This window comes from Biomphalaria glabrata, chromosome 17 (assembly GCF_947242115.1).
Source record: "Biomphalaria glabrata chromosome 17, xgBioGlab47.1, whole genome shotgun sequence".
NCBI lineage: Eukaryota > Metazoa > Mollusca > Gastropoda > Planorbidae > Biomphalaria > Biomphalaria glabrata.
This window is the reverse complement of record NC_074727.1, coordinates 10948937-10975907: the sequence shown is the minus strand read 5'-3', so window position 1 is coordinate 10975907 and position 26971 is coordinate 10948937. Positions and strand designations below refer to the sequence as shown.

Here is a 26971-nt window from a genome sequence, read left to right as displayed (position 1 = left end):
ACCTACAGCACCTACAGCACCTACATCAAGAAGAAGAACTCGTGACATTAAGTCACAATAACTATTATTTAAAATAGATTTTACAGACATAAGCCAAAGGAGCAAATGAAAATTCACTAAAATCTTGTTTTTATTAAACGCCTATTTGGCACACTTTGCGACCCTCCCACGCTACATTTCTGCGAAGAGATATTATTTCCGAACCATTGTCAACAATGAAATTTATCACACTTAAATAATGACAAACCAAAATGTTACCAAAGTTTTACATTCGGAATCACATTTACCTATAAAAGCAGTTTGCATTACGTTCACTAGATCAAGCCTACTTGGAGATGTGATAGGTCTGGTTCTGAATTTAAAAAAAAATCTTCGATCTTTATTTCAATAAAGGAGAAATGGTAATATATGTACATTTTTATCTCTTAAAAAAATGAAATTATACAATAATATCTAATAGATATTTGAAAAAAAAACAGCTCATTTTCTTTTAAAGTTAACCTTTGAATGCTTTACTGTAAATCTTATCATTAACATAAATAGCACATTAAAAAAAAACCTTCACAACCTTTGGATGGTTTACAGTATATCTTATCATTAACTTACGATCTTTCGCAGATAAATATTATGTCATAATATCATAATGCTTATTATTATGTGTTAGTTGTGTAGACTGTGCTTCTTCTTCTAAATGTGTTAGGCCCACAGGGCATTTAAAAAAAATAAATGTATTAAGACATTTGATTCATGTGTAACATACTACACCTTGAGTCTTATGTTGTTGATGATCAGTAATAGGAAAAAAAATGGTATGTTTTCACATGGTTTTCCCCGTTTATGGTTAATAATAACTGTGTTTCCAAATCCGTAGATAAAGGATGAGTGCAGGGCTTCACTCTGAGTATACACAATTCTGGTGACCTATAGATCTAGACTTAGAAGACTGTGCACAAAAATGCTCCTGAGCGTCTAGTAATGCATCAAACTTATTCATGATTAGGGCCTACATGTGGAAAATATCCAAAGACGTAGTCTGTTCAAGATAAATGATGTCTAATACTCTAGCAACATTTTTGTTTTTACTTTGAACAACGCTAACGGCAAATTGAGAGTTTTTACATTGTGGCCGAATATTTAGTACGGGTAATACTTTTCCCAAAGATATGTGGGAAGCGTGGTCGAGAGGCCAAGTGCGCTTGAACTTGGCTTGGCTTGACTACCTAGAAGGGGGCTCGAGGTTCGACACCCGACTCGGGCAGAGTTGTGTTTACTGAGCGCCTAAAGGCAGCACGGAAAACCAACTCCTATATACCCCCTCCCCCCCACCGGTCCACAAATGAGATTGGACCAAAAGCGCTCAGAGCATGCTATAAGCATGAAAGTGGCGCTATATAAAAGCTATAATAATAATATAATAATAATATATATCAACTATTATTGAAAATGAGATTTCTGCCCAAAAGGAGAAATTATTTGTTTAATATCGTTCTAGATTTACGATCTAATTTTGACAGACAGACGACATAAAAATTATATCAACTTTTAATCGTAAGAGGCCGCTAAAAAATACAGATTATTTGAGACTTTTTGTGCACTTAAGGCACGCTATTGCATGAACCACTATGGAATTAGTTTAAAAAATGAATTTCTTCCCTTTTACCACATCTAGTCCTACAATGATACATTTGGAACGTTTTAATTTTTTTTTTTGATCTATAGCTTTTGGTCAGCGTAACAGTCGTGCTTATGTCGTGCTCCAATGTCTTTCTTTTTTTAGTGGATCTGTGGGGGGACTAATTTTATCTTGGAGAATTTTTTTTGTGCTGCCTCTACTAAAGAGATTTAAAAAAGAAATAGAGAAAATATTTCTGCTAAAGTCGGGATTCAAACTCATAGCCTACTTTGATAAGTAGCCTATAATTATTTTTTTTTACCTCCACTGAAGTTTTCCATTAAAAATGTGGAGTAAATTTATGAGAAACTGCCGTTGCACCATAAGTTTGCAAGATATAAAATCCACAATATTGGATTTTCTGTGATGTAAATGGGACGGACGGACAGACAGACAGACCACACAAAACTAAATAAGCGGTGTTTCCTCTTTCTGGGGTTGCTGAAAAAGCGCTACTGAAAAGCAATTTTCTCCAAGGCCCGTATTGTACTCGAAAAGAGATTCTGGAGAAGCATTCTATAAAGTCCTATTCTGGTGAGGCATTCTATAAGGTCCAATTCTGAAGAGGCATTTTATAAGGTCCTATTTTGGAGAAGCATTATTGCCTAGATATATCACATGTATTTTAATCATTATTTCTTATCGTCTTATGTGGACACTTTAAAAATAACATATTTCCAATGCAATGACTTTTTTTTTCCAATGGGCAACACAAAATGTCACATTGAAAAATGGTACTTCCATTGGCCTCTTTCAGTCGAAGAACCACTATGGTTCATCTCGAACACTTTTTCATGTGACTGTGGAGCCATTTATTGAAGAGACACTCCCGTCCACATATATCGCAGATTAAGGTAACTTTCGCTTTGGTGGTAGAGTGCCAGGCCATTTTTTGTATGACACGCTTTTCTTCCAGAGCTGAAGCCCATGTTTTTTCAATGTCCATAGCTTTCTTGGTCACCGTCTCTATCCAACTAGTGCGGTCTAGAGTCTTCCCAATGGTCAGTATTGTTCACTGATTTTAAACCCCCTTCTATCACATCTATATATGGTACTATAAGAAGAATAACCTGTGTAATGTACTGGTCCGTACCTCTGTACTGACTCTGTTTCGTTGTCAACTCTACTGAACTCTACTAGACTGGGTCGTCTCGACTCTACCCCCTTTCCCTTCTCTCTCTCTCTATCGATAACACCTAGTTCTCATCCTCAAATATCATTTAGTCAAGTAGGCAGGTTTTTGTTTTTTTTTGTTTCATTGCCGATTACTACACTCATTGTGTACTCTGTTGATGTCATAAGTTGCTAGGTTAATTTTTTTTTCCGCTTCAGGCTGAGTCCGTGTGTGAGTGTTGTCAAACAATAAAAATACACGGCATGATCTTCAATGTTGTTGAACGTATTCGAGAACAGAATCCTCAAGACGTAGAAGAAGGCAAATGTCTGGCTCACTGGAAAGCAATGGACAAAAAGATTTTAAATATTTCATACCTGCAGGGATATATTAGCGATTTCTGCAAAGATCCAATGGAAAATAATGTGTTAGTTTTGTTCAAATAATTCTATGTTATAAATAGTTATACGCATTTTTTGTTTTTACAAAGTCTAAATGTCTAAGGGAAAAAATGAAATACTAAGTATTGCTATATCACTAGTATGTAGTAATTATTTTTTTTTTCGAATGCTTGTGAATCTATTTATTACAAACAAATCATGTCAAGTGGTATGAATCCTGCTCCATTTCTCTCTTGCCAAGGCGGCGTTAAGGACCCACCGCCTTGACTTTCTCCAACAATCGTAAAGTTGTGGGGACTCACTAAAATATATGAAAGATAGAGTGCAAAGTCTGCGAGGGGAACTTTATAACACTGCTCTCTCTCTCTCTCTCTCTCTCGCATACTGTCGCTCTCTTTCCCCTCTCTCTCTCCTCTCTCTCTCTTTCTCACACTCTCTTCTCTTTCTCTTACCCCCTCTCTCTCTCTTACTCTCTCTCTCTCTCTCTGTCTCTCTCTCTCTCTCTGTCTCTCTCTCTCTCTGTCTCTCTCTCTTTGTCTCTCTGTCTCTCTCTCTCTCTCTATCTCATGCTTTCTTGTTCTTGTCCATAAGACTACCTTTTTTCCCCAGCCATCCTAAATTGAGAGACTTTGACTATTACACATATTGACGGTGTTGATTCTAACCAGTCAATAACCTTAACGTTTGCCGCCTAGATATATTGTATAATTCTTTTATCTATTACTAGCAGATATCTTCATAACTAACCTGTTCATTTAGGGCTTAAAAATAATGAGAATGTATTTAAAACTATATTTTCTAAACAAAACTGGTACCTTTGATCAACATTACCGGTAAACTTCATAGAATGCTAAATGCTGCTGGTAAAGCCATTGGCAAAAAACAAACCCCATTTGGGCAGCTGTTTGAGACAAACATCCATAAAAAAAGCTAAAAAGATCCTGGAAATAAAAAATAACCCTTCAGGTGATTCATGGGTCAGGATTTTGTTATTCTACCATCACAAAAGAGATACAAGACACCGATAGCAAAGACAAACAGACACAAAAACTCTTTTGTTCCCCTGGCAATCAAATCATTAAATAGAAACATTCTGATATAAACTTTGTCACATGTAAATTATGAGTGAGTCTGGTGTGAATGTACACTTTGGTTTCTTATAGTTATAATGTTTTTTGTTTGGTGTAATGCACAAATTGTAAGACAAATTTCCTTATGGATAATAAAGATTGTTATTATTATTATTACTTCTTTTATTTCCTTTTGTTGAGTAAATAATAGCTTCTATTTCTACTCGCAGGGATTGGTTTTACTTGGCTTGTCGCGTGTTTACCAGGTGGGCCTTTGGTGTTCTGGGCCGAGGTGTCCGCATCCAAATTCCTGAGTGTGTCATGAAAAGAATATCAGAGACATTTCCTCTTTGACAAACTGGATCTTGTTGAAACAGGACTTTTAGTTCCAATGTCATCTTTTTAAGAAAAAATTAATTTTACTAATCGTTAAATAATAATTTTTTCTTTTACCAACTTATTAAATGCACTGTACTCATCGTATGCATCAAAAATTTTTTTTTGTTTCAGAAAATAAAAATTAAATTTTGTTTCATCTTGAATCGTTCGAGTTTTTATTACTTTGACAGCTTAAAAAGCTCATGAATTTAAATGAAAACATTTTATTGCATTTAAATCTAGTGCCATTTTTGTCTCACTGGCGATACTCATTGCTGTAATTGCTGTAATATAAATATGAACATGTCTACTTCCATATTTATTAGCTTTATATAGAAAAAGAGTGATGCATCTTACAGTATTCAGAGAGAGAGGGATATGATAGTAATTGTGAAGTTCTTTTCCTTATAAGCTTTGCTTTTGAATAATTTTTTTTAAATATTAATAATAATAATAATAATTTTATTTATAAAGCTCTGTTAACAAACAAAAAATGTAAACCTAAACACAAACACGACAGCTAAAATGACAAACTAATCTAAAAAAGTTTTAAACAGGTAGGTCTTAATCTTCTTATTGAAAGTGGTGTAGCATATTGTCTGTCTGAGATCAATGGGGAGTGAGTTCCAAACATTTGGTCCGTGCAATGGAAAAGCCCGCAGCTTTTGAGAGAGAAACGTGGCACCACTAAAAGCGTTAAGTCCATTGAGAGCAGGGCTCTCCGAGAGACATATGGAGTGATCAGTCGCTAAGGTACAAGGGCATCTCATTGTTATATATACACTGATGACAAAGTGTGGTGACCTTGTAATCGATTCTCGCTTTCACGGGAAGCCAATGGAGCGTGCGCAAGAGCGTGGTAGCAGAATCTTGTCTTGTTTTTCTAACTACTATTCGTGCGGCGTTGTTCTGTATACGTTGCAGTTTGGCTATTTTGTCATCGGGTATATCTGCTAGCATGGCGTTACAGTAGTCAAGGCTGGAGAGTATGAATGCCACAGCTAGCTTTTTAGTTGTCTTCGTTGTTAAATATGGTCGGATCTGGCCTAATATCTGGCCAGATAAAGACCCTTGCAGAGCTGACTTATCTCGATCTAATCAAATTACATGCTCCTTGTTTTTACTATATAGAACCAATGAGATTTCGAATCTAGTATTAACATCTTATCTTATATAATATCGATGTTACTTTAAAAAAAAACCCGGAGATAATTAGGTCCTACATCTAGTCATGCATTGTAGCCAATGACTTAAATTATGCCAAGTCACTGGTTTTCCTGGCTAGTAAACAAACGTAAGTTCATCAGTTACTGTTGTTCACATCTCTAGGGCCTACATTGTCCAGCACATAAAAACTAAGTATGGCAGTAACAAACTGACACCAAGCGGTGTTTCTATTTACATAAGATATAATGTTGATTTACATGAAATAGAGTAAAAAGTACTATAGAACATAGCAATCAGAAATCCATATCAATATAGAACAAAATCCCTAACGTATTCTTTAAATAAATTCATTGAGGCATCATCCAACTTGATCCAAGACTTCTCTATGATGATACACAAAATCTTGAGCCTATACATATAGAAGTTACTTCTATAAAGGTCTTGTACCTCAAGGTACAAAAAAGCTTAATGTATTAGCATTTAAAATATCACAGGTCTACCTAAGCTGCTTGATATTCGAGTTTATTTCTAATATATATTTATAGCTTTTATATAGCGCTTTTAATCCAATCTCATTTGTGGACCGGTGGGAAGGGGGGGGGGGGTGAGGGGGTATCTAGGAGTTGGTTTTTCGTGCTGCCTTTAGGCAGCTCAGTAAACACAACTCTGCCCGAGTCGGGTGTCGAACCTCGAGCCCCCTTCTAGGTAGCCAAGCCAAGCCAAGTTCAAGCGCTTCATTGTTGAAAAGAAAAACCCAACTTAAGTTTCCCTCTTAAATTTTTAAAACCCGAATTACTGACATCTGTTTACGATCGATCTCCAATTCACACCCGAAACGTGGTTAATAACGACATTTATATCCTAGGACTTCAGACGTTCAATCTTGTCCGGGGATAATGAGACAATATTTTTATGTTATCTATTGATTTATCCATTAAAAACTGCCCCAAACACTAACACGGAGGAAACCATTGCTTACACTAAATAGTTCATTCAAAGTCTCCTGGGTTTAAAGTAAAAGGCTTTTGCAAGGATTATGACCAAGTTAAACCTTCGTAGTGCTGTGTTTATCAAACATCTAACTAGACGTTACTTCGGCCACACAAGGATGGTTTTGATTGGCGTTTTACTTTTTGTAACATACACTTTGGTGTTCCGTAAGTATTCTGGCGCACCGGTTGATAGGGCAATGAAACGCATTGACCCTCGTGGAAAAGTTGTGGGCAGTAAGTGTATTAAACAACATTTCGTCATTCTTGAATTGGATTAAATATATTACGAAATGCAGGAGTACAGGAATTATTTGTTAAAACTCGTAATACATATTTTACAGCTTATTTTATTTACAGAAACTATCCATGTAAAACTTATCCACTAAAAACTTATCCAAATAGAAGTTACGCAAGTAAAAGTTATCCATATAAAAGTAATCTACGTAAAACGTATCCACGTAAAACTTATCCATGTAAAACCTATTTATGTAAAACGGTATGTAAAAGTTATCCACGTAAATTTTATTTAGGTAAAAGTCTTACACCTAAAAGATATCCATGTAAAAGCTATGCATGTAAAACTTATAATCCTACGTGCTATAGTGGCATCCATGCGGTTGCCCTACCGGCCCAATTGGGTACCGGGCCACCGGGCATTTGCCTGAATGGCCATTTAGCTAGCCCGTTCTGCCATTCCATGGTATCAGTAACCCAATAAAAACCAGTTGTACCAATTTGACTTTTTGTTAATAGCTTCATGCTAGTTTCTTCTACTAAGAGTTAGTTTCTATGATTTGACTTAGTTTATATGATATTCTGCCTTCTATTCTGAGCTATTTCAAGCAAGTCTCTGACGCTGCCTGCATTCTCTAGCAAAAACAACATATCGGCAGTGTTCGTTGGCGTTCGTAATTTTATTTCGCCATTTGTGGTCACTGACGGAGACGCCTTAAACAAAGCTGCCTTAAAGAGCGAATGTGAAACATCTGTTGGGAGAGACAAGTTTTCAGAATGTCAAGGTCACCGAAATCAGTTCGTCGTCAAGGGCGCAGTCGATGTCAGAGTGAAAGCCAGAACAGTAGCCGCCATCAGGTCTTGTTCGAATGGGTCTCGTGCATGCATACAGACTAGGAAGTTGGACTTCAAAGGATGTCTCTACTCAGGATGTCTACACACAGACGACTGGAAAACCGCTGATGTGCTTGTCATTGAGGCATTCTAGTGAGTTTTTTTTTCTTGTTTACTGCTAATTAGATGTATAATTGTATAATATGGCGTTAAACCTTCTTAGAAGACCTAACGTCCGTGGGTATGGGTAGAGGCTCTGCAAGAGAGCTTGTCACCCTATGCGCTGAACGGCGAGGAAGGATCTAAGTTAAAGTATATAACCTGAATTTAAACACACCACTAAATTTTACTTATATAATTATAACTTTTGGATCGCAGATAGTATAAGCACCAGAAATATGGAAAATGCTGAAATCGCTGCAACATCTAGTGAAGCCTGAAATCGCTGCATCATCTAGTGAAGCATGAAATAGCTGCAACATCTAGTGAAGCCTGAACTCGCGGCAGCATATAGTGAAGCCTGAAATCGCTGCAGCATCTAGTGAAGCCTGAAATCGGTGCAGCATCTAGTGAAGCCTTAAATCGCTGCAACATCTAGTGAAGCCTTAAATCGCGGCAACATCTAGTGAAGCCTGAAATCGCGGCAATATCTAGTGAAGCCTGAAATAGCTGCAATATCTAGTGATTTCCTATGTTTAACGTGTGTATTTAGAATTAGCGTCTTTAGTCACGAGAGACGTTTGAAAGGAAAAGAGACTTCTCCCAGGACGTCCATGCACATATAGTACACACAGTGCGCTACGCTACAATCTCTTTTGGGGACAAGTGCTGTTTAGCAAGAATGCCCTTGAAGTCAAATTTAGAATTCAAAATTCGTAGTCTACATTGGGATTTGAACTCAAAACCCCTACGCCTCAACTAAGTAGCATGGTTATGTCACTCGGAGGTCTTCGAGTCCTGGGTTCGAATTTCGGTGAAGGCTGGGATTTTGAATTTCTGGATTTATAGGGCGCCTCTGAGTTCACCCAACTCTAATGGGTTGGGGAAAGTAAAGGCTGTTGGTCGTTGTACTGTCCACATTACACCCTGTTCGTTAACCGTTGGCCTAAGAAACAGATGACCGTAAGATCATCTGCCCCATAGTCTGAAAGGGAAACTTTTTTTTTTTTAGGTCACTTAGCTACACAATATTGCATGCATTTTTCAGTCTTCAGAGAGTGACAATTTTACCACGTTACAAGAGGCCCAGCAAACAGAGGTGGGTGATGAGCTCAATGGAAGCTCCCTGCAGGCACCCTCAGACTACACACCTGAACAGCAGCCAGTTTGATGGTATGTAAACCAGAAATAGATCTAATTATATGTGCTGGTGGAGACCAACACAACTATTGCATCTGCAGCCAGGAATGTGGTACCAAAAGGAGCCAAAACTAAATTTCACTTTACTTTCTGACCTCAAAACGGACTTTTTGAACACAAATGAAGCCATTGTGGACAAATGAAAACTACTTAAAAGATTCTCATCCACTTTTTGTAAAAATATCGACTTACACATTTCAGACTTTCCCAGAGAAATAAGACATTCCTACGCACTAGCCCAATACGACAGGCGGCAGGGTTAAAACCTGGGACCATCCAGACGACAGTCCGTAGCACACACACCACACCAACAGCCATCGATTGTTTTCATATCAGACTTTAACAATCCACCAAAAATCTGTATTTAAAAATAGTCGCGTATCAGTTATAACCAACACATCTATAGATTACGTTTTTGGATTTCTTAACGAAATTTGCAAGTAAAACTGGAGGACGATTTAGCATCAGAACCTGGGGGCTGATAAGTAACTGGCCGAAACAGGTACTCGGTCCATAGTCTGGTGACACGGGGTGTAGTGTGTGGTGACATAGAAATAAGATTGTTGTTTTCCTATAGTGATTTAATACTGTAGGCTGTTATGACATGATTAGGAATTAGATATTTGTTTCGGGAATAATGGGAAAGTTTTACTTAGTGACGAATGACGTGATAGATCTTTAAAAAGTAAGAACACCCTAGACGACGCTAGAAAGAAGACGCTTTTCTTATCGCAGTAGAAATAAGAAGCATTACAAAGACGGTAGTAACAGACGACCTTCGACGGTTCCTCTCCTTGAGTATTCAAAGTGTTTATTGTTTAACACTAGCGTCGACTCCATTGATCGATTGTTCGCCTTTCGTCTGTGTTTATGTTCAGTATTGAGTTCGGTGTTACTTCATATGGGTTTGTTCCTAGTTCAAGTACTCATCACCGCGGAGGAGCTTAACAAGGCTCGCATACAACTATCCAACCCACTCTCACAAAATCAACCACACACATTATCCGTTGCTGTGCGATTGTTGTTTTCTTGTTAAAAACATAATTGTCAACATAAGCGTGTCCGTAATGAATTTCAGATAAAACAACAACAACAACAACAACAACACATCACTTGACATAAGTGTATCCAGTGATAAAGTTACAAATCATGATCCATTCCTCTGTTGCCTGTCTTTGCGAGCCCTGTGGATCTCGTGATATGGCGTACAGTCTTAGCTTGAGTTTTTTCTATAATGGTTAGAAGGAGCATTATCTACAGCCTTAACTCGGATCTCCCTACACTGTACGGTCTTTAATAGGGACCGATCGGTATTGTGGTCTGGTTTTAGATGTTATTTTTGATGCGGTCTTCGAATTTGATACCTAGAATCTTTCAATTCCATCTCAATTCTATGACTAGAATCCTCCTCTCAAATTTTCCAGTTATATAATAGATGTATGTGTGTGCAAGAATGCTATTTGATCTATAAAGGGTTATAATATCTAATATTGAAAATGTTACTTTTAAAATTTTCAAAAAAAAAAAAAGATTTTTTAAAAATAAATTTTAAATTTTGCTAAACGATTATCCTTGAACAAATTTATCTAATAATTTATTAATGATATTTTTATCAATCTGTTTTGAAGGTCAGTTTAACTGGAGCATGACCTACAACCTTGATTCGGACATCCCTACACTGTACGGCAAGCTCAAGGTCATAACGCCGGAACCCAGCCTAAACTATGACGCTATTTTTTCCACAAAGACGGTCCACGTGGCGTGGTTCGTCAGCCACTGCATCACCTCAAGTCTCCGGCAAGAGTATGTCGCCCGGATGCGGAAAATCATCAACATCGATATTTTCGGTCACTGCGGCAGTATGAACTGTTCATTTGGCTCCAACTACCGACATATTGACCTCTCGCATTGCCTGCCTCTACTGTCCAGCACGTACTTCTTCTATTTGGCTTTTGAGAATTCTATATGCAAGGATTATGTCACCGAAAAGGTCTTCAAGCTCTTCCCGGCGGCCAAAGTAATTCCAGTTGTTCGCGGGGGGACAGATTACAGACGCTACTTCCCGCCAGAAACTTTCGTGGACGCGTCTGATTTCAGCACACCGGAAGAGCTGGCGTTCTACCTCGTCGGGCTGTCGAAAGACAAGGCGCGATATCTGCGCATGCTCAGAGAGAAGAGCAGGTACGAATCTGTGGCGAATGAGCCTTGGCATTGTAAGCTTTGTGAGAAAATGACTAAAGACGACTCAGTCCAGTGGTATCCTGGCAACAACATGTGGGCGTGGTTTGTTCAGAATAAGTGTAGCAATCCGACTCATGTTTAGCTTTTAACCCCAGCATGGGTCAGTTAACCAGAACTTTAGTGCGTGATTTCTTCGGTGTATTCCGTACCTCCTGAAAGATATAGGCCTACAAACAAATGAAGATTTTACATGACGTGTCATATAATAGGTGTTCATCTGAACGCATATTAAAAAAAAAAGAGTTTTTTTTTTTTTTAAATGTAGATCATTTTTTTTTATCTATATTATTGCAATTTCTTGCAGTTTCCTACATGTGATAAGACATTATACATGCGCCATTCAAGAATGGAGCAGCCTATATTTTTATATGTGATACGCTAGAGAGTTACTGAACTAATGGCCTAATAAAGAGAATGCGTTATAGGGCCTACAGTAGTGGACCAACAAGTTACGGATTTTCATTTTCGAAGGACAGATACAAACAATCGAGAGCAAAAACATCGACTGAGCTTTTTTATCAGTCTAGTTTTCAAATCAAACCAATTCTCTAGGTGTACAATATGGGGAATCTGTGCGCCAAGTAGACACAACAAATTAAAGTTTTAGCTCTTTTGAAGATCATTCATGCATTCTCTGATACTATAATAATGTTTGTGTGGGCATTCTGCCATATTGATATGTATATCTCAATATTGTAACGACCCATCTATAAAGTGTTTCTTGTAAAATGAATAAACAAACATAATTAAATAGGTATAAATCTCTCTCTCTCTCTCTCTATATATATATATATATTGCTATAACTTAGCCAAATAACCTCAACGAAAGGATTACGAAATAACAAAATAGAATGTTTAATAACCAAATAGGAACTAGATCTAGAATTACACTAATCACATCACAAGTGTCGTTTTCATCTCTAATCATCGGCCATCTTGACTTCCTCTGTTCTCTATCGTGTCCTCTGGTACACAATGTCACGCCAAATGACAGTGCGCAATGGGCTGAAGAATTGTCAGTGCAGATGAAGTTCTGGCAAGAAAGTTATAGTCCCACTGGAGGCCAGGTCATAAACACACTGTCATTTCAAGCCATCTCCAGAAGGTAGGCCTGTCTACACATGTCCATTAACCACATTATCAGTGTCCAGTTTCCGCTGAAATTGATTCATCTTTTACTCTGCTTTGTGAAGGCAGACGTACACACGTTTGTCAAGTCCAGACCTGTTGATGGTTTTTCTGGTATTTGCATTGTTCATTCGAGGTGCCGCCCGTAGAGTTCTTATTAAATTTCTGTCTGCAGTTAGTACTGGTAGATAAACAGAAGTATCGTACACAGACCCAACGTTGTCTGATTTGGTCATGCCCATTGAAGCACTCATATCCAGGACATCGAAAGCCATAGTTTCACTCTGCCTGTAGGTCACTCTTCTAGTTTCTTCATCTAGCGTTTTCTTTTCGGGTCCGTGCTTATCGTTGAAAAGGTTGCCACTTTCTTTATCTTGAAAGCTAGACGCATCTGTGTCATTATGATCATCGACGGCGCTGCCACCACCAACACTTTCCTTGTAACTACCCGTATAGCCACAACAGTGATTGGTTGATGTTTCAATCTCCGCTCTTCTAGGATGTAGCTGGCCTTCCAGTTCGATCCACTTCAGTTTGTCCCTTTTATGATACCTGTTTACTGACAGATTAGACCACTTTGGTATGGTCGTATGTTCGATTCGTTTCACCTGAATGCCTTCCACACCATCATCAAGCAATGGGAACTCTATGTGTCCATATTGTAAAGTTCCACTTCCAATGTTTAGAGATAAACCGAATTCCTGCATAAAATCCAGACCCAGGATGCAATCGTCGACAACATTGGCGATCAGAAAATCATGACTAAATGGTTGACTTCCTATTTCAAAATTAAGCCGTACCTGTCCTAATATAGGTAACAGTTCGCCACCTGCCGTTTTAAGAGTAGAGCCATTCACTCGTATTATTTCCCGATCACCAATCAGACTGGGTCCAACTATCGACCGCGTAGCCCCTGTGTCCAAGAGGAACCTATAAGAACCAGCGCCAATCTTTCCCTGCACTCTCAAGGTTCTGCTTTTTTCTAACACTCTGAAAGGAGTCTTTATTCTCGGGGTTTCGATTTCCTGGGCTGCCCGTTCTTGCTCCCTAAGCCCGTAGAATCGTAGCGGTTGACGTTCCGATGCACAGCCTTGGAACAACATGTTACAATTCCTCCGTAAATGACCTGGAGTGTTACAATTCCAACAACGAAAAGTCTTTTTACTACGCCTTGAGGTCTGATAATGTTCCCGTTCATTTAAAGCCTTTTCCACCATTCTTCGAATCCGCCTCGGCAGATTCTCCTCTTCCGCCACATTTAACGTCCGACAATAGTGTATTCTCCTCGCTGAAACTTCGGCCGCCTCGTAGGACAGGGCATAGATGAGGGCTTCGTTGATTTTCCGTTTTCCGCTTATTCGGATGGCTTTCTTAAGTTCCGAATCTCGCACTCCATCTATGAAAGCATCTGTGACCAGAACATCCAGAAGTTCCTGTGTTGCCGATGGGTAGGCAAGACGGGCGAGACGTTCCACGTCTGCTGCTAATTCCTGTAATGTCTCTCCGTTTTTCTGTTGTCGATTCTTTAATTGCATCCTGAAAACTTCCTGCAGGTGTTCATTGCCGTATCGTAGTTCCATTGTTTTGACCATGGCATCGTAGTCTGTCCGATCCGTCATAGTCTGTAACAATTCGGCTGCCTTGCCTCTGAGTGCCAACATGAGACCAGTTGCCCTATCTGCCTTGGTAACCCATCTGTTGACTTGCGCCGCCGCCTCGAATTGTAATCGATACGCCGACCAAGACACAGAGCCGTCAAACACCGGTGGTTTAATCTTCCCCGTCATTTCAGTCACAGTGGCTCCCACATCTTGTTTCTTTTCCAGCTCCGCCTTCATTTCATTTCGTAATTGTTGAATTTTAGAATCAACATCTCCCACCATTTGGGACCTTAATTCAGCGACCTCATTTCTTAATTGTTGTTTGAAACTGTCTATGCCATTTTTCAATTCGGTTACAAATGATTTTATAGAGCCCAGTTCATTACCCTTTTCTTGTTTAAGTTCATCCTTTAATGATTTCATGTCTTCTTTCATTGAGTTCCCTATGTCAGTATTTGTTTTGCCTTGTTCTTGCATCATGTTCCAAAGCTCCATCATAGTCGGTTCTATTTCAAACTCATAGGTCTCCGGGTCCTGTTCTTCCTCTATCATGCTTTGCCTAAGACGCTCCATAAGTGCCTCCTTGTTGCCGCTCACCTTCAGCTCTCTACCTCTGAGTTCCTGCCTAAGTTCCTGTAATGACAGTTGACTAAGTGTTTTCTTAGACGCCATCTAGTATTAAAACGTTGATCAACTAAAATCAAAACTTATGTTGATTTACCCGAAAATGGACTCGTTCAATGTCCCATACATAGATCTAGACCATCTTCTCCCCTTTCGTTGAGGATCCCACTTCTGACACCAATTGCTATAACTTAGCCAAATAACCTCAACGAAAGGATTATGAAATAACAACATAGAATGTTTAATAACCAAATAGGAACTAGATCTAGAATTACACTAATCACATCACAAGTGTCGTTTTCATCTCTAATCATCGGCCATCTTGACTTCCTCTGTTCTCTATCGTGTCCTCTGGTACACAATGTCACGCCAAATGACAGTGCGCAATGTAGAGTCATAACACTATATATATATATATATATATATATATATATATATATATATATATATATATATATATATATATATATATATATTCCATACGCTCGTATATTCTCTTCCCTTGCTCTCTTTCAATCCCGTTTATTCTATCTCTTTGCTCCCTTGTTCTCTGTCAATCTCGTATATTTTATCTCCTCTATCTCTAGTTTTCTCTCAATCCCGTATATTCTCTCCCTTTGCTCTCAATCCCGTATATTCTCTCTAGTTCCCTCTCAATCCCGTATATTTGCTCTAGTTCCCTCTCAATCCCGTATATTCTCTCTAGTTCCCTCTCAACCCCGTATATTTTCTCTAGTTCCCTCTCAATCCCGTATATTCTCTCTAGTTCCCTCTCAATCCCGTATATTCTCTCTAGTTCCCTCTCAATCCCGTATATTCTCTCTAGTTCCCTCTCAATCCCGTATATTCTCTCTAGTTCCCTCTCAATCCCGTATATTCTCTCTAGTTCCCTCTCAATCCCGTGTATTCTCTCTAGTTCCCTCTCAATCTCGAATTCTCGCTTTCAATCATTTCCCTCCCCGCCCCCTCCCTCTGCTACAACACGACAGACAAACTATTTAGGAACGAATGGAAACCACAGACACAACAAACTATTAAGAAATTAATTTTATTGTCCAGCAGAACCTCATTGAGTTGTTTTAGTCGTTCAGTTAGTTTTCATTACACCGTGATCATATCGACAATATGTGTGTATGGCACGTGATCATATCAAGTAAACCATCATTTAATAAACTAAATTTAAAACAAAATATTGGTCATAGTGTTCGTACATTGTTTTTCCACACTTCTTTTATCTCTATAAACATTGTCGATCCTCTCGTTGCGTGAGCTCATAACTGAGGTTAGGTGTCTGTGTCTCGCTATATCACAATAATGTCAGTGCATTTGTTGAAGAAAACAGTTATCAAAAATATTTCATTTCACGAACATTAGTTTGCTACGTACAACATGAATTGAAAATGTACATTTGTAAGTTTGTTCTCAGTTGTCATCGAATGACATAGAGTAAGATATAGTTGCAAATGCATCATACACATTTTAAATACATACACAATGTCATTACAATATTTATATATATAAAGATACAATTCATATTGGTACAAACGTAAAATAATGTATTAATGCATTGTGGGACAGATTTATGATAATTACGCCCTACTTTCGCTCATTCTTTAAAGCCACAGAAAATTAATTTTAGAAAACTGTTTTCCACTTGCCTTTTAACCCATTTGATAAGCTTTCGCTGTTGACTGAGTGTCGTTTTTATATATTCTCTAGTAGTGTTTTAGGGAGTTTGATTTCCTAGATCATATCATGTGAAACTAGCATTCAAATAAGAATGCTTTGCCATGTTAATGCATGTATTGTTATTTTTTAAAATCATCTATTTAATGAAGAAATATCGAGAGAAAATTGATTAGGTCAAAAAAGAAATAATAAATACTTAGCATAATTACACAATTATCACACTTAAACACACACACACACACACACAAATCATGCTTTATATTCTAGGACCTCAATGTACACGTAAGATTATTGTTTCTAGAACACAATTACATTTGAACAAATAATGTGTCACCTGATCGAAGTATGAATAACAAATACTTTGACCGATTTGTATCACGATATAAATAATTGGCTGTTATTAATGATGATAATAATGATAATAATGGAGGTAGCAACCTTTGAATCTGAACTGAAATATTGAACAAGTGTCTGAATGTACTGAGCTTAATATAAAATACAACATGATCTGCACTATCTAGTATTATCATAACTTCCCCTACTTTTCCAATGCACAGTGACTGAATAGTCCACACTACAGTTGCGATGACATTGAGGCCAATACGAGGAAAGCGCAAACAGAGACGTCCTCGAATAACGTGGCGCCAACTTTCGTGGAGGACACTCAGGGCAGTGGACAGGCTGCAGACATTGCCAGTGACAGATCACTCGCCAAATGCGCCGAACGTCACGGGGGTTCTAAGTAAATCACACAAATCTAAAATCATATCTTTTTATAAAATATAAATTACTGACATTACTTTTCTAAACCTAAATAATCCTGTGGATCTAGTGGTGCAGTTTGATAAATAATGTGATGTAAAAATGGTCATATGCATTTTGAATATGTGATATGTCGAAATAAAAGAACTGTGTAATATTACTAAAATATGTACATGGTTTTACTTTGAGTATCGTATATCCATCAACAAACATTAAAGAGATTTAAGTAAGGTTTGCATACTTTCAATCAGTCTTCTGAGTATTTGAAATCTTAAAATGTTAGTGACATTCGGTTATTCAGTTTCTTTATTCAATTGTTTAAAAAAGTTGCTTCTTCGATTTAGAATATTTCCCCTGACACGGTTCTCCCTGAAACTTTAAATGGGAACAATGGCTAACATTGACAACGTGACAATCCTCAATAGAAATAGACATCTAGATCTCTATGTACCGTACAACTTACACATTGTGGATATTGCCAGAAAGTTTGGGCCAAATCCACCACGCCTCTTCACATTGTAGTTGACCTCCCTGGCTATTCTGTCTTTCGCCTTGCTCGAGTAAATGGTGTCAGAGAACTGTGACCCCTCAACTGATGATTTCATATAGGTGCATTTATGGTAGTTTCCATGGACCTAAAGGACCGAGACTCAGTGTCTGGGAATCACTTCTGAGATGGCTTTTCGACTAATCTTTATGCAAATGCAACAAGATTCTGATTTCGGAGAGCCAACTTGAGCCATGTGGGAAATTCAATCAATGAAAATCATCATCTTAGCATCCTTATCGAAACAATACAAACTTGAGATTCAGAATCAGCAACACAGTAGAAACACTAAACCCCTGACCTTGGACTGAAGTCTAAATCAGGAAATTTGGCACAATTAAACGGTAATGACTCCGCAAAAAAATATTTTCGTCAGTTACGTTTTTTTTTCTTCAAAATTGTGATCTATGAGAGTGAGAATCGATATTTATTTTAAGTCCTGATACAGTTTTATTTCTACAATGAGTATTAACATATTCAGCAAAACAAATTATCAAAATTACACCACCAGGCGCTTTTTTTTTTATCTTTCTTGTAAAACTATTTATGAATAAATATGCAAGGCTTAAAACACTGAAATAACATTAATGAATTGAATTATAACTAATTACATTACTTATTTCAGGGGCATTACTATGTATATATAACACCACAACCGAAACATCTTTAACTATCCTTAAAAAATAGGAATATTGAATAGGAATATTGAAGACTGAAATTTTATGTTTCACATCCCTTGATAAAACACAGAAACAAAAGATAAGTTAATAAATCCTTGTTTTTATAGCCTTCTGAAATTCCTTTGAATACGAATTAGAAATATATAGATAGTCTAAATTATTGGAGCAGATAGTGGTTCTCTTATATTTAATTGTCAAAATCAATATCACATTCTCTAACCACAAGTCACTCATGACGAATGTCAACCCACGGCAAGGCAAGACACTGATGTCGTTGTCAGTGACATTCAGTTGACTAGTATATCTGAAGACGGAGACTTTGGTCAATTAAAATTGATTATTCTCTTGCTAAGTCCGTAGCTCCATTTCTAAAGATCATTCAGGTATTGGTTAGAAGAGTGACCTTTCACAGAGGTTCTCAGAATCTTCATACGTACAGACTCCCCAGATTTGTTCAGAGATTTTCTTTCACTGTAGGAATTCGTTCTTTCGTCTGTAAAATAAATGGGTTAGTATTAGTAGAAAATTGGACACAGAAGATAAACAAGCAAAAAAAAAAACACACTTTAATACAAAGCATATATAAAGTGTATCAATAAGTTTAGATCAGTCAAAAAATTAAATTTGTAATAAGCCTTATCTATAAAGGGGACTAATTCAGCTTATACCACCACTCTAGTCACATTAGTACTATTTCTTTCCCTTGGAAAGGAGACAAATTCATCTTCAGTCAAGTACTATTTCTTTCGCTTGTTTGAGATACCAAACACAGTAATTTAATATTTTGCCAATAGTTAATAAACTAATTGGTATTTTTTTTTATTCTTGTGTTGTCAGGTAAAAGAAATAATTGTGCAAAATATCAGCTTGATACGAGATTGGGTGTCGCAGAAATAACGTGTACAAACTTTTGGGCAGACAGATAAATAGACAGAGTTGATATAAGCTTTGTAAAAATAGCTAACACCCACACACACAAATAACAAGAAACGCCTTCAAATGGCGGTAATAATGAAATGTGCTAATTTTCATTTAGTGCCACGATGTTTTATGTCCCCTACAGAAAGAACATGCAGCAGAGGAAGGTCTATAAAATATTGTTATAAACTTGGTGGTGGCACAGATGGGGGTAGTGGTGTGAGTGTAGTCAGCCGACGCAATTCGCCCCAGGCCAGCGCTAGACGAGCGGTCAACCGTGACGAGCTCCGACGGTCAACCGAGTCGAGTATCAACAGGACGGTTCGGGAAGGATCGCCGTCGTGAACAGAGCTCATGAGCGTCACGAGAGTTGTAGTCATATGACCACCTAGAAACGTCGAGCGGCGTTCTGTCCGGTTCGAGAAGGCCAGTAGGGACCCTATATAAAGAGCGGAGGTGTCGCAGTCAAGACAGTCGAGAAAAGGGGCTCAATACAGCAAGGTTCACGGCAGGGGTTCAGTGCCCGGTTCACTACAGTCCGGTCGACTACAGCACAGTTCAGCGGTGTGGTTCTGTACGGAGCATTACGACGGTTCAGTGCGGAGTACTATCAAGTACAGTTGAGACGAACGGCGTCTTGATCTTGGTCTGTGATTGAGTCCGACACAACGAGCCTAGTATGTGAAGTCAGTCCTGAACTGTTGAACCCAGTGAAAGCCCGGAACGAGACGGAGAGGCCAGTGCAAGAGTTGATACGGCGGAACGGTGTTATCGAAGAGGTATTTGTACGGTCCTGTGTTACGTGCTGCCAATTGTACAGTATTGGCTGTTATTTCTTAAACTATTAAAGTGTTACGTTACTTTGGAGCCCTGAGTTGTCAAGTTCTTTAAGTTGGTGGTGTATGGTGCAGTTTGCAGAGAGCCTGGATAGTGAGATTCGTAACAACTGGTGTCAGAAGTGGGATCGGATCGGAATCGGATTGGATCGGATCTACTATGGCTCGTCTGAAACTGCTGTACGAACTTGAATTTAGAGAACTGAAGCAAGAACTCCGTGAACGAGGGCTGAAGACATGTGGAAACAAGGAAACCTTACAAGCACGCCTCCGGGAAGACATAATGGAAGAAGAAGAAGATCCGGACACGTATCTGTTTGAAGTCGCACCAGACTTGGGAGAGCTATTGAACTCTGTACTGGACGAGATGAGTATGACATTGAAGAAGTCCACCGAGGAGTTCTGTAGAGAGATTAAAAAGATGTGTACCTCAGTGAAAGAAGTGACGAGCCCCGTGGTGAAAACGATGGACGTGGTGGAAGAAACCTTGTACGACCAAGGAGACTTGAAAGATGAAGGAGATTCACCATCGTTGGACATAGAACTATTACCCACCCAATGCTGTGAATCAATAAGCAGTAACAATGGCAATGCTGATGAACGTGATGCTGCCTGTGAATCCGAAAACAAGGAGTACAGATCTGGGGAGCCGAAAGAGACAAAGAGACAAGAGAAGCTGCCTATAGTCCAACAGAAGCTTGTGCTGCCGACGTACCTGATATGAGAAGATCAAACAGCAAGACAGATCAAGAGAACACTGAGTCTGCCTCCAAGCCAGTTGCTGAGGGACGTTTACATGATGGAAGCTACCGGCGAAGCTTGTACCCTACAGACGTTCGTCCAGATGCTAAGCTCAGCGAGAGAAGTTCTGATGGTGGTCAAGAGAATCCAAGGAAGCCTGACGTTGGTCCAGCTGCCAAGACTGGAGAGGAAAGCCCTGATGGTGGTCAAGAGAATCCAAGACAGCCTGTTGTTGACTTTGATGGACATTTGCAAGATGAAAGTCATCGACCAGGTCTGAAACCAACAAGCGATTGGCCCGATACTGAGACGAGAGAGAGAGGTCCTGATGGTGGTGAAGAAAGCCGAATGGAGCCTGAAGCCGAAGACGAGGGACCTTTGCACGAGGAGTGTTACCAACCTGCCCCACGAGCATGCCCTCCAGACAAGGTTGAAGATGATGACATGTCCCACAATTCCTCGCCCTGTGGATTTGAAGCCCATCCCAGTCCTTCTTCGCAAAGCCCTATGAAGCCAACTCTTTTGCCAACGATCTTGGTATCCCCAGCCCTTACATCCTATACCTCTCCATGTGTCAAGTGGCTGTCCTCAGTACCGACCGACAAGAGAGCGATGCAACCACAACGTCACTGCAACAAGAGGACGATCAACTGGAGGAAAAGAAGAAGGCGGCGTTTGCGTAGTCCAAAGTGCATGGTGATCCTACCAAGAAATAACTGCAGCCACATGAAGACCAACTGGCGGAGAAGAAGAAGAAGGCTACTTTTGTTGAGTGCAACATGGATGACGATGCGACAACGACATCGATGCAACCAGATGAAGGCTAACTGGAGGAGAAGAAGAAAACGTTTTTTGAATTCAACGTGGATGGCGATGAAAGCACGACGTCCATGCAACCAGGTGAAGGCCAATTGGAGGAGAAGAAGGAAGCGACCATTGCTGACTGCAACATGGATGGCTCCATCAAGCTCAAGAGTCAAGCCAACTGCCACTGATCGACCCCCGCCTGCAGCGATGAAACTTTACAGCCAATGTCATGATGTTGATCCTGTCCGGGACGGACAGATCTAAGGAGGGGGCAGTGTTATAAACTTGGTGGTGGCACAGATGGGGGTAGTGGTGTGAGTGTAGTCAGCCGACGCAATTCGCCCCAGGCCAGCGCTAGACGAGCGGTCAACCGTGACGAGCTCCGACGGTCAACCGAGTCGAGTATCAACAGGACGGTTCGGGAAGGATCGCCGTCGTGAACAGAGCTCATGAGCGTCACGAGAGTTGTAGTCATATGACCACCTAGAAACGTCGAGCGGCGTTCTGTCCGGTTCAAGAAGGCCAGTAGGGACCCTATATAAAGAGCGGAGGTGTCGCAGTCAAGACAGTCGAGAAAAGGGGCTCAATACAGCAAGGTTCACGGCAGGGGTTCAGAGCCCGGTTCACTACAGTCCGGTCGACTACAGCACAGTTCAGCGGTGTGGTTCTGTACGGAGCATTACGACGGTTCAGTGCGGAGTACTATCAAGTACAGTTGAGACGAACGGCGTCTTGATCTTGGTCTGTGATCGAGTCCGACACAACGAGCCTAGTGTGTGAAGTCAGTCCTGAACTGTTGAACCCAGTGAAAGCCCGGAACGAGACGGAGAGGCCAGTGCAAGAGTTGATACGGCGGAACGGTGTTATCGAAGAGGTATTTGTACGGTCCTGTGTTACGTGCTGCCAATTGTACAGTATTGGCTGTTATTTCTTAAACTATTAAAGTGTTACGTTACTTTGGAGCCCTGAGTTGTCAAGTTCTTTAAGTTGGTGGTGTATGGTGCAGTTTGCAGAGAGCCTGGATAGTGAGATTCGTAACAATATATATTTTGGTCTAAAAGTCACTCAGGCCATTTTGTAGTGGTCACAATTTAATGTCGTAAAAAATGAAGTTCTTTTGTTCTCTTTGCAGCATTAAAAGCTATTTTATATTTGGCAGTATCTGTTTGAACTTAAACATGAACACTCGATCCCCCACCTTTCTATCTCCTGCCTTGGTTTACCAAGTTAACAGAAATGGCCACCAAAATAATCTAGGTCAGTTTTTGATGAACTAGAATGAATTTCATTAAACTTATTTTTTCTAACTAAAAAAAAAGTATATATAATTACGTATGAAGTCACTAAAAGTCGTTAGCGATTGGTCTGCACCAAAATTTATAATTTATTTAAGGGTTAGGGTTATTAAAGATCATTATGACTTTCAGAGAGTGCATTCGAATGACCAGGTTTACTTTCCAACTGAACTGTCACTGTTCCTTACCGACGTAGCTATGATTCGTTTCTTGCGACATGGAGGACTTCCTAAATCTGCACACTCTGCTGCGAAAGTTCATCAAGAATGGCGCAGTGGAGAGCGTGTACAGCACCGGGTTGATAGCAGAGTTCAGAGGCAAGACAAACACGGCGATCCACGCATACACCTAGACAGGAAGGAAGAGAATGTGATACACTGACATCTATACGTGTTTATAAGGCGTTTAGATTTACACAAGATTATAATGCGTTTAGATTTACACAAGTTTAAAATGCGTTTAGATTTACACAAGTTTAAAATGCGTTTAGATTTACACAAGTTCATAATGCGTTTAGATTTACACAAGTTTATAATGCGTTTAGATTTACACAAGTTTATAATGCGTTTAGATTTACACAAGTTTATAATGCCTTTAGATTTACACAAGTTTATAATGCCTTTAGATTTACACAAGTTTAAAATGCGTTTAGATTTACACAAGTTTATAAGGCCTTTAGATTTACACAAGTTTATAATGCGTTTAGATTTACACAAGTTTATAATGCGTTTAGATTTACACAAGTTTATAATGCGTTGAGATTTACACAAGTTTATAATGCCTTTAGATTTACACAAGTTTATAATGCGTTTAGATTTACACAAGTTTATAATGCCTTTAGATTTACAAAAGTTTATAATGCGTTTAGATTTACACAAGTTAATAATGCCTTTAGATTTACACAAGTTTATAATGCGTTTAGATTTACACAAGTTTATAATGCCTTTAGATTTACACAAGTTTATACTGCGTTTAGATTTACACAAGTTTATAATGCTTTTAGATTTACTCAAGTTTATAATGCGTTTAGATTTACATAAGTTTATAATGCGTTTACATTTACACAAGTATATAATGCGTTTAATCTACACAAGCCTGTAAAGAGTTTAGATCTACAAAAGGTTATAAAATGTAAGAATGTATATTTATTAAATCAGACTTAGTTATGTGGCAGTGTCGTTATTACTGGGCCCAAGACTAAGAGAGAGGTCTTAAAGACCTGCGAAAGATGGTCATTTATTGCTTTTAAGATGTGGGGTAAAAATGTTCCATTTTTTTTACAACTCTATCATTCTTTGGTTATTAAGAGACAAATAATCGCTGGCTAAGTTGTATTAAAAAGGTATCGTCTTCTTTTATTTTTTGTTTAAACTCTTATCTTCTAGTTGTGCGTGTGTGTGTGTGTGTGGCATCATACTATTGAATTTAGGCCTCCGGGTTCCTTGCTCTGCCCTACTTTGTAGCTGTAAATATCTAAATATAACTTTTAGAAAGTGACGTAATCCTATAGGAGCCCAATAAAAAATAAATTCATTTATTTTATTAAAAAAAAAATCCATTCCAGAGAGTACAACTAAAAAAAGCAACAAAAAAAAAACCCTTGCTTTAGGGTTGTTTTAAAAGGAAAGTATTATACAATATATAGAACACAATTTTCTTTTATAATATAAAACCTGATATGTTTTTTTTTTTTAATTTTGAATTTGATTATAATACATACATCATTAGAAGCGTTGCCTCCAGCAAGGGAGACAAAACCCAAAATGATAATGGGTATCCAGCAAGCGAAGTCTGTCATCACAATTAGAGTCATCCTCCTTGCCATGGCTGTGTCATTCTTGGTCTCTATACTTCTGACTGGACGTGCAGACAAAAAGAAGAACAAGAAAGTTATTTATAGCTTCATGGCTTGAACAAATAATGGACTGGAAATTAAAACAAGCAAAATATTTTTAAAATACCTAAAAAAAGGTTATATAAGGGGAAAGCCATACACAATTATTACCATATGTCTAGATTTATCTCCCCCTCTTCTGTATGAAACAAAAGTAATTAATTTCTGCTAATTGATTAAATAATTTATTAAATTGGTTATTTTTATTTATTGATTCTTGCATTGTCTTCGACTACGATTAATTGTGCAAAATTTCAACTTGATCCGAGAATTGGAAGTGGAAGAAAAAAACGTGTAAAAGAATCCTCCAAGACAGACAGACAGACAGACGGTTGAGTTGATAATATAAGGGGGGTATTAATTTGTAAGCTTAAAAGGCAATGTCTTCAATTCCGAATAAGGATGAGTGCAAAGTTGTTTTTTTACTTGACTACGCAAACCCAGCTGAGACCTGTATATTATGTCACATAGAGAAATTATGTCGGGGGTCTATTTAAGTGTTGTTTTTTTTTGCGTCTTCTGCGAATGTCTACGGCAAGGGCGTTTACAAAAAGATCATGTTGATATTTCACTCTTGTATACATTGTTTTTACCATAGGGTATATATTATATTACAAGGTATTTGGAGCTTGCAAAGACATTCCTTCAGGGACCAGGACCAGGAAAAAAAAAGAGGCAGACTGAGAAAACGATGGGAAGACAACATAAAAGAATGGACAGGCCTTCCATTGCAAGAGGTTCTAAGGTGAAAGACAGAGAGAAATGGAGAAAGACGGTCGAGAAAAAAAATTGCATGGTGCCCCGACGGTCCAACAGACTAAGGGACGGGTAAAGGTCAAATATATTAACCAAAAGTAATTTCTTGTTAATTTTAAGCATGTTAATAAATAAACAGACATGAAAGAAAGAGAGAAACAGACAGAGAGAAAAAGAGAAAGAAAGTGCAAGAGAAAGAAAAAACAAAATATAAGAATTACTTTAAAAACAACAACAACAACAAGAAAGCTTATCTAGAAGAAAGACCTGCACATTCACAACCATATTTCTCAATACTGTAAGATTTATTTTCCCTTTTCTATATAAAACTAAATTGATTAATTACCACTAATTAATTGAATAATAGTTAAACTTTTTAAAAAATCATGTTGATTATGGATAATGAATAACTGTGCGAATTTCCAACATCATCCGACAATGAGAATTGGAACAAATAACCTGAAACAAAATTTGAACCAGATAGACGGGGGAGTGAGTTAATAGAAGCTTGGCAAAAAAAAAAAAACGCGGTTGAGACAGTAATAATCATAATATAAATACGGGGTGTAGCCAGTGGCTAAAAAACCTAGTACAGTGAGCAGCATTGTAAACACTTTATTTGACCTGTTTTCTTGTGTAAATTACCTGCTGATCTTGTTTCCCTGGCAACCAGAAACATCCAGACGTACGAGAGGGCGATGATGAGAAACGAGACGAAGTTAAGCACCAGGAAGATGGCCACAGAGAACTGCCAGCCCGGCGGCCGCTGCGGCGTGATGTGCAGAGCCAGACACACGCCGGACCTTCCATAAAAATTCTAAACAAAACGTCCAAGATATAAATATTTTTATTTTGTGCATAACTATATTATTGAAAGAGATGTCAAAGACATCGTATTTAGAGAGTATGATAAATGGATTGTGCGTTTAGACATCAGGTTGGTTGAAATACAAAGTCTTACCTGAAAATAGGGGATGTCCATAAGGGGAACAACTGAGATGAAAAAGACCAGTAACCAGATGAACAACATTGTATAGGTTGCTTCCCTTACACTAAGTCTCGTCATTCTGAGCGGCAGGATAATACAAATCAGTCTGTCTATGGTGATAATGGTTAGCGTGAAGACAGACAGTTCTGGAAAATTTCAGATACTAATTATACGTCGAATTTATTCTTGGACAATGTAATGTACCAGAATCTTATTAACACACAGTTGCGACAGCTACTTTTG

At 38.5% G+C, this 26971-nt stretch overlaps 3 protein-coding genes across 3 annotated transcripts in view; 2 read left to right on the top strand and 1 right to left on the bottom strand.

The window, feature by feature from the left end:
* The first annotated feature begins 631 nt into the window (after window positions 1-631).
* On the top strand, window positions 632-4792 carry LOC106056625 (uncharacterized). Its single transcript, XM_056016533.1, has 3 exons — window positions 632-809; window positions 3005-3213; window positions 4488-4792. The coding sequence occupies exons 1-3, from the start codon at window positions 807-809 to the stop codon at window positions 4609-4611; spliced, it is 336 nt and encodes a 111-aa protein (XP_055872508.1). The 5' UTR covers window positions 632-806; the 3' UTR covers window positions 4612-4792.
* A 2007-nt stretch (window positions 4793-6799) lies between these two features.
* On the top strand, window positions 6800-12213 carry LOC106056620 (alpha-(1,3)-fucosyltransferase C-like). The gene is made up of 4 exons (XM_013213436.2): window positions 6800-7028; window positions 7628-8015; window positions 9070-9194; window positions 10850-12213. Exons 1-4 carry the CDS (start codon window positions 6839-6841, stop codon window positions 11542-11544), a joined length of 1398 nt encoding a protein of 465 aa, XP_013068890.2. The 5' UTR covers window positions 6800-6838; the 3' UTR covers window positions 11545-12213.
* A 3631-nt stretch (window positions 12214-15844) lies between these two features.
* The window catches only part of LOC106056618 (G-protein coupled receptor GRL101-like), a 239774-nt gene continuing 228647 nt past the window's right edge, over window positions 15845-26971 (bottom strand). The window contains exons 26-30 of the mRNA XM_056015265.1: window positions 26702-26874; window positions 26386-26557; window positions 24811-24947; window positions 23279-23438; window positions 15845-18986 (exon numbers count right to left, since the gene is read on the bottom strand). Coding sequence (XP_055871240.1) covers window positions 18862-18986; window positions 23279-23438; window positions 24811-24947; window positions 26386-26557; window positions 26702-26874 — 767 coding nt within the window. The 3' untranslated portion in view covers window positions 15845-18861. The remainder of the gene's footprint in view (window positions 18987-23278; window positions 23439-24810; window positions 24948-26385; window positions 26558-26701; window positions 26875-26971) is intronic.

Bases quoted from the DNA above. Each gene is read 5' to 3' on its own strand.
- LOC106056625 (XM_056016533.1), top strand. The intron at 3,214-4,487 runs GTTAGTTTTGTT...TTCTACTCGCAG, and splicing joins GATCCAATGGAAAATAATGT to GGATTGGTTTTACTTGGCTT.
- LOC106056620 (XM_013213436.2), top strand. From the start codon at position 6,839: ATGACCAAGTTAAACCTTCGTAGTGCTGTGTTTATCAAACATCTAACT. The intron at 7,029-7,627 runs GTAAGTGTATTA...TTCTATTCTGAG, and splicing joins TCGTGGAAAAGTTGTGGGCA to CTATTTCAAGCAAGTCTCTG. The intron at 9,195-10,849 runs GTATGTAAACCA...TCTGTTTTGAAG, and splicing joins GAACAGCAGCCAGTTTGATG to GTCAGTTTAACTGGAGCATG.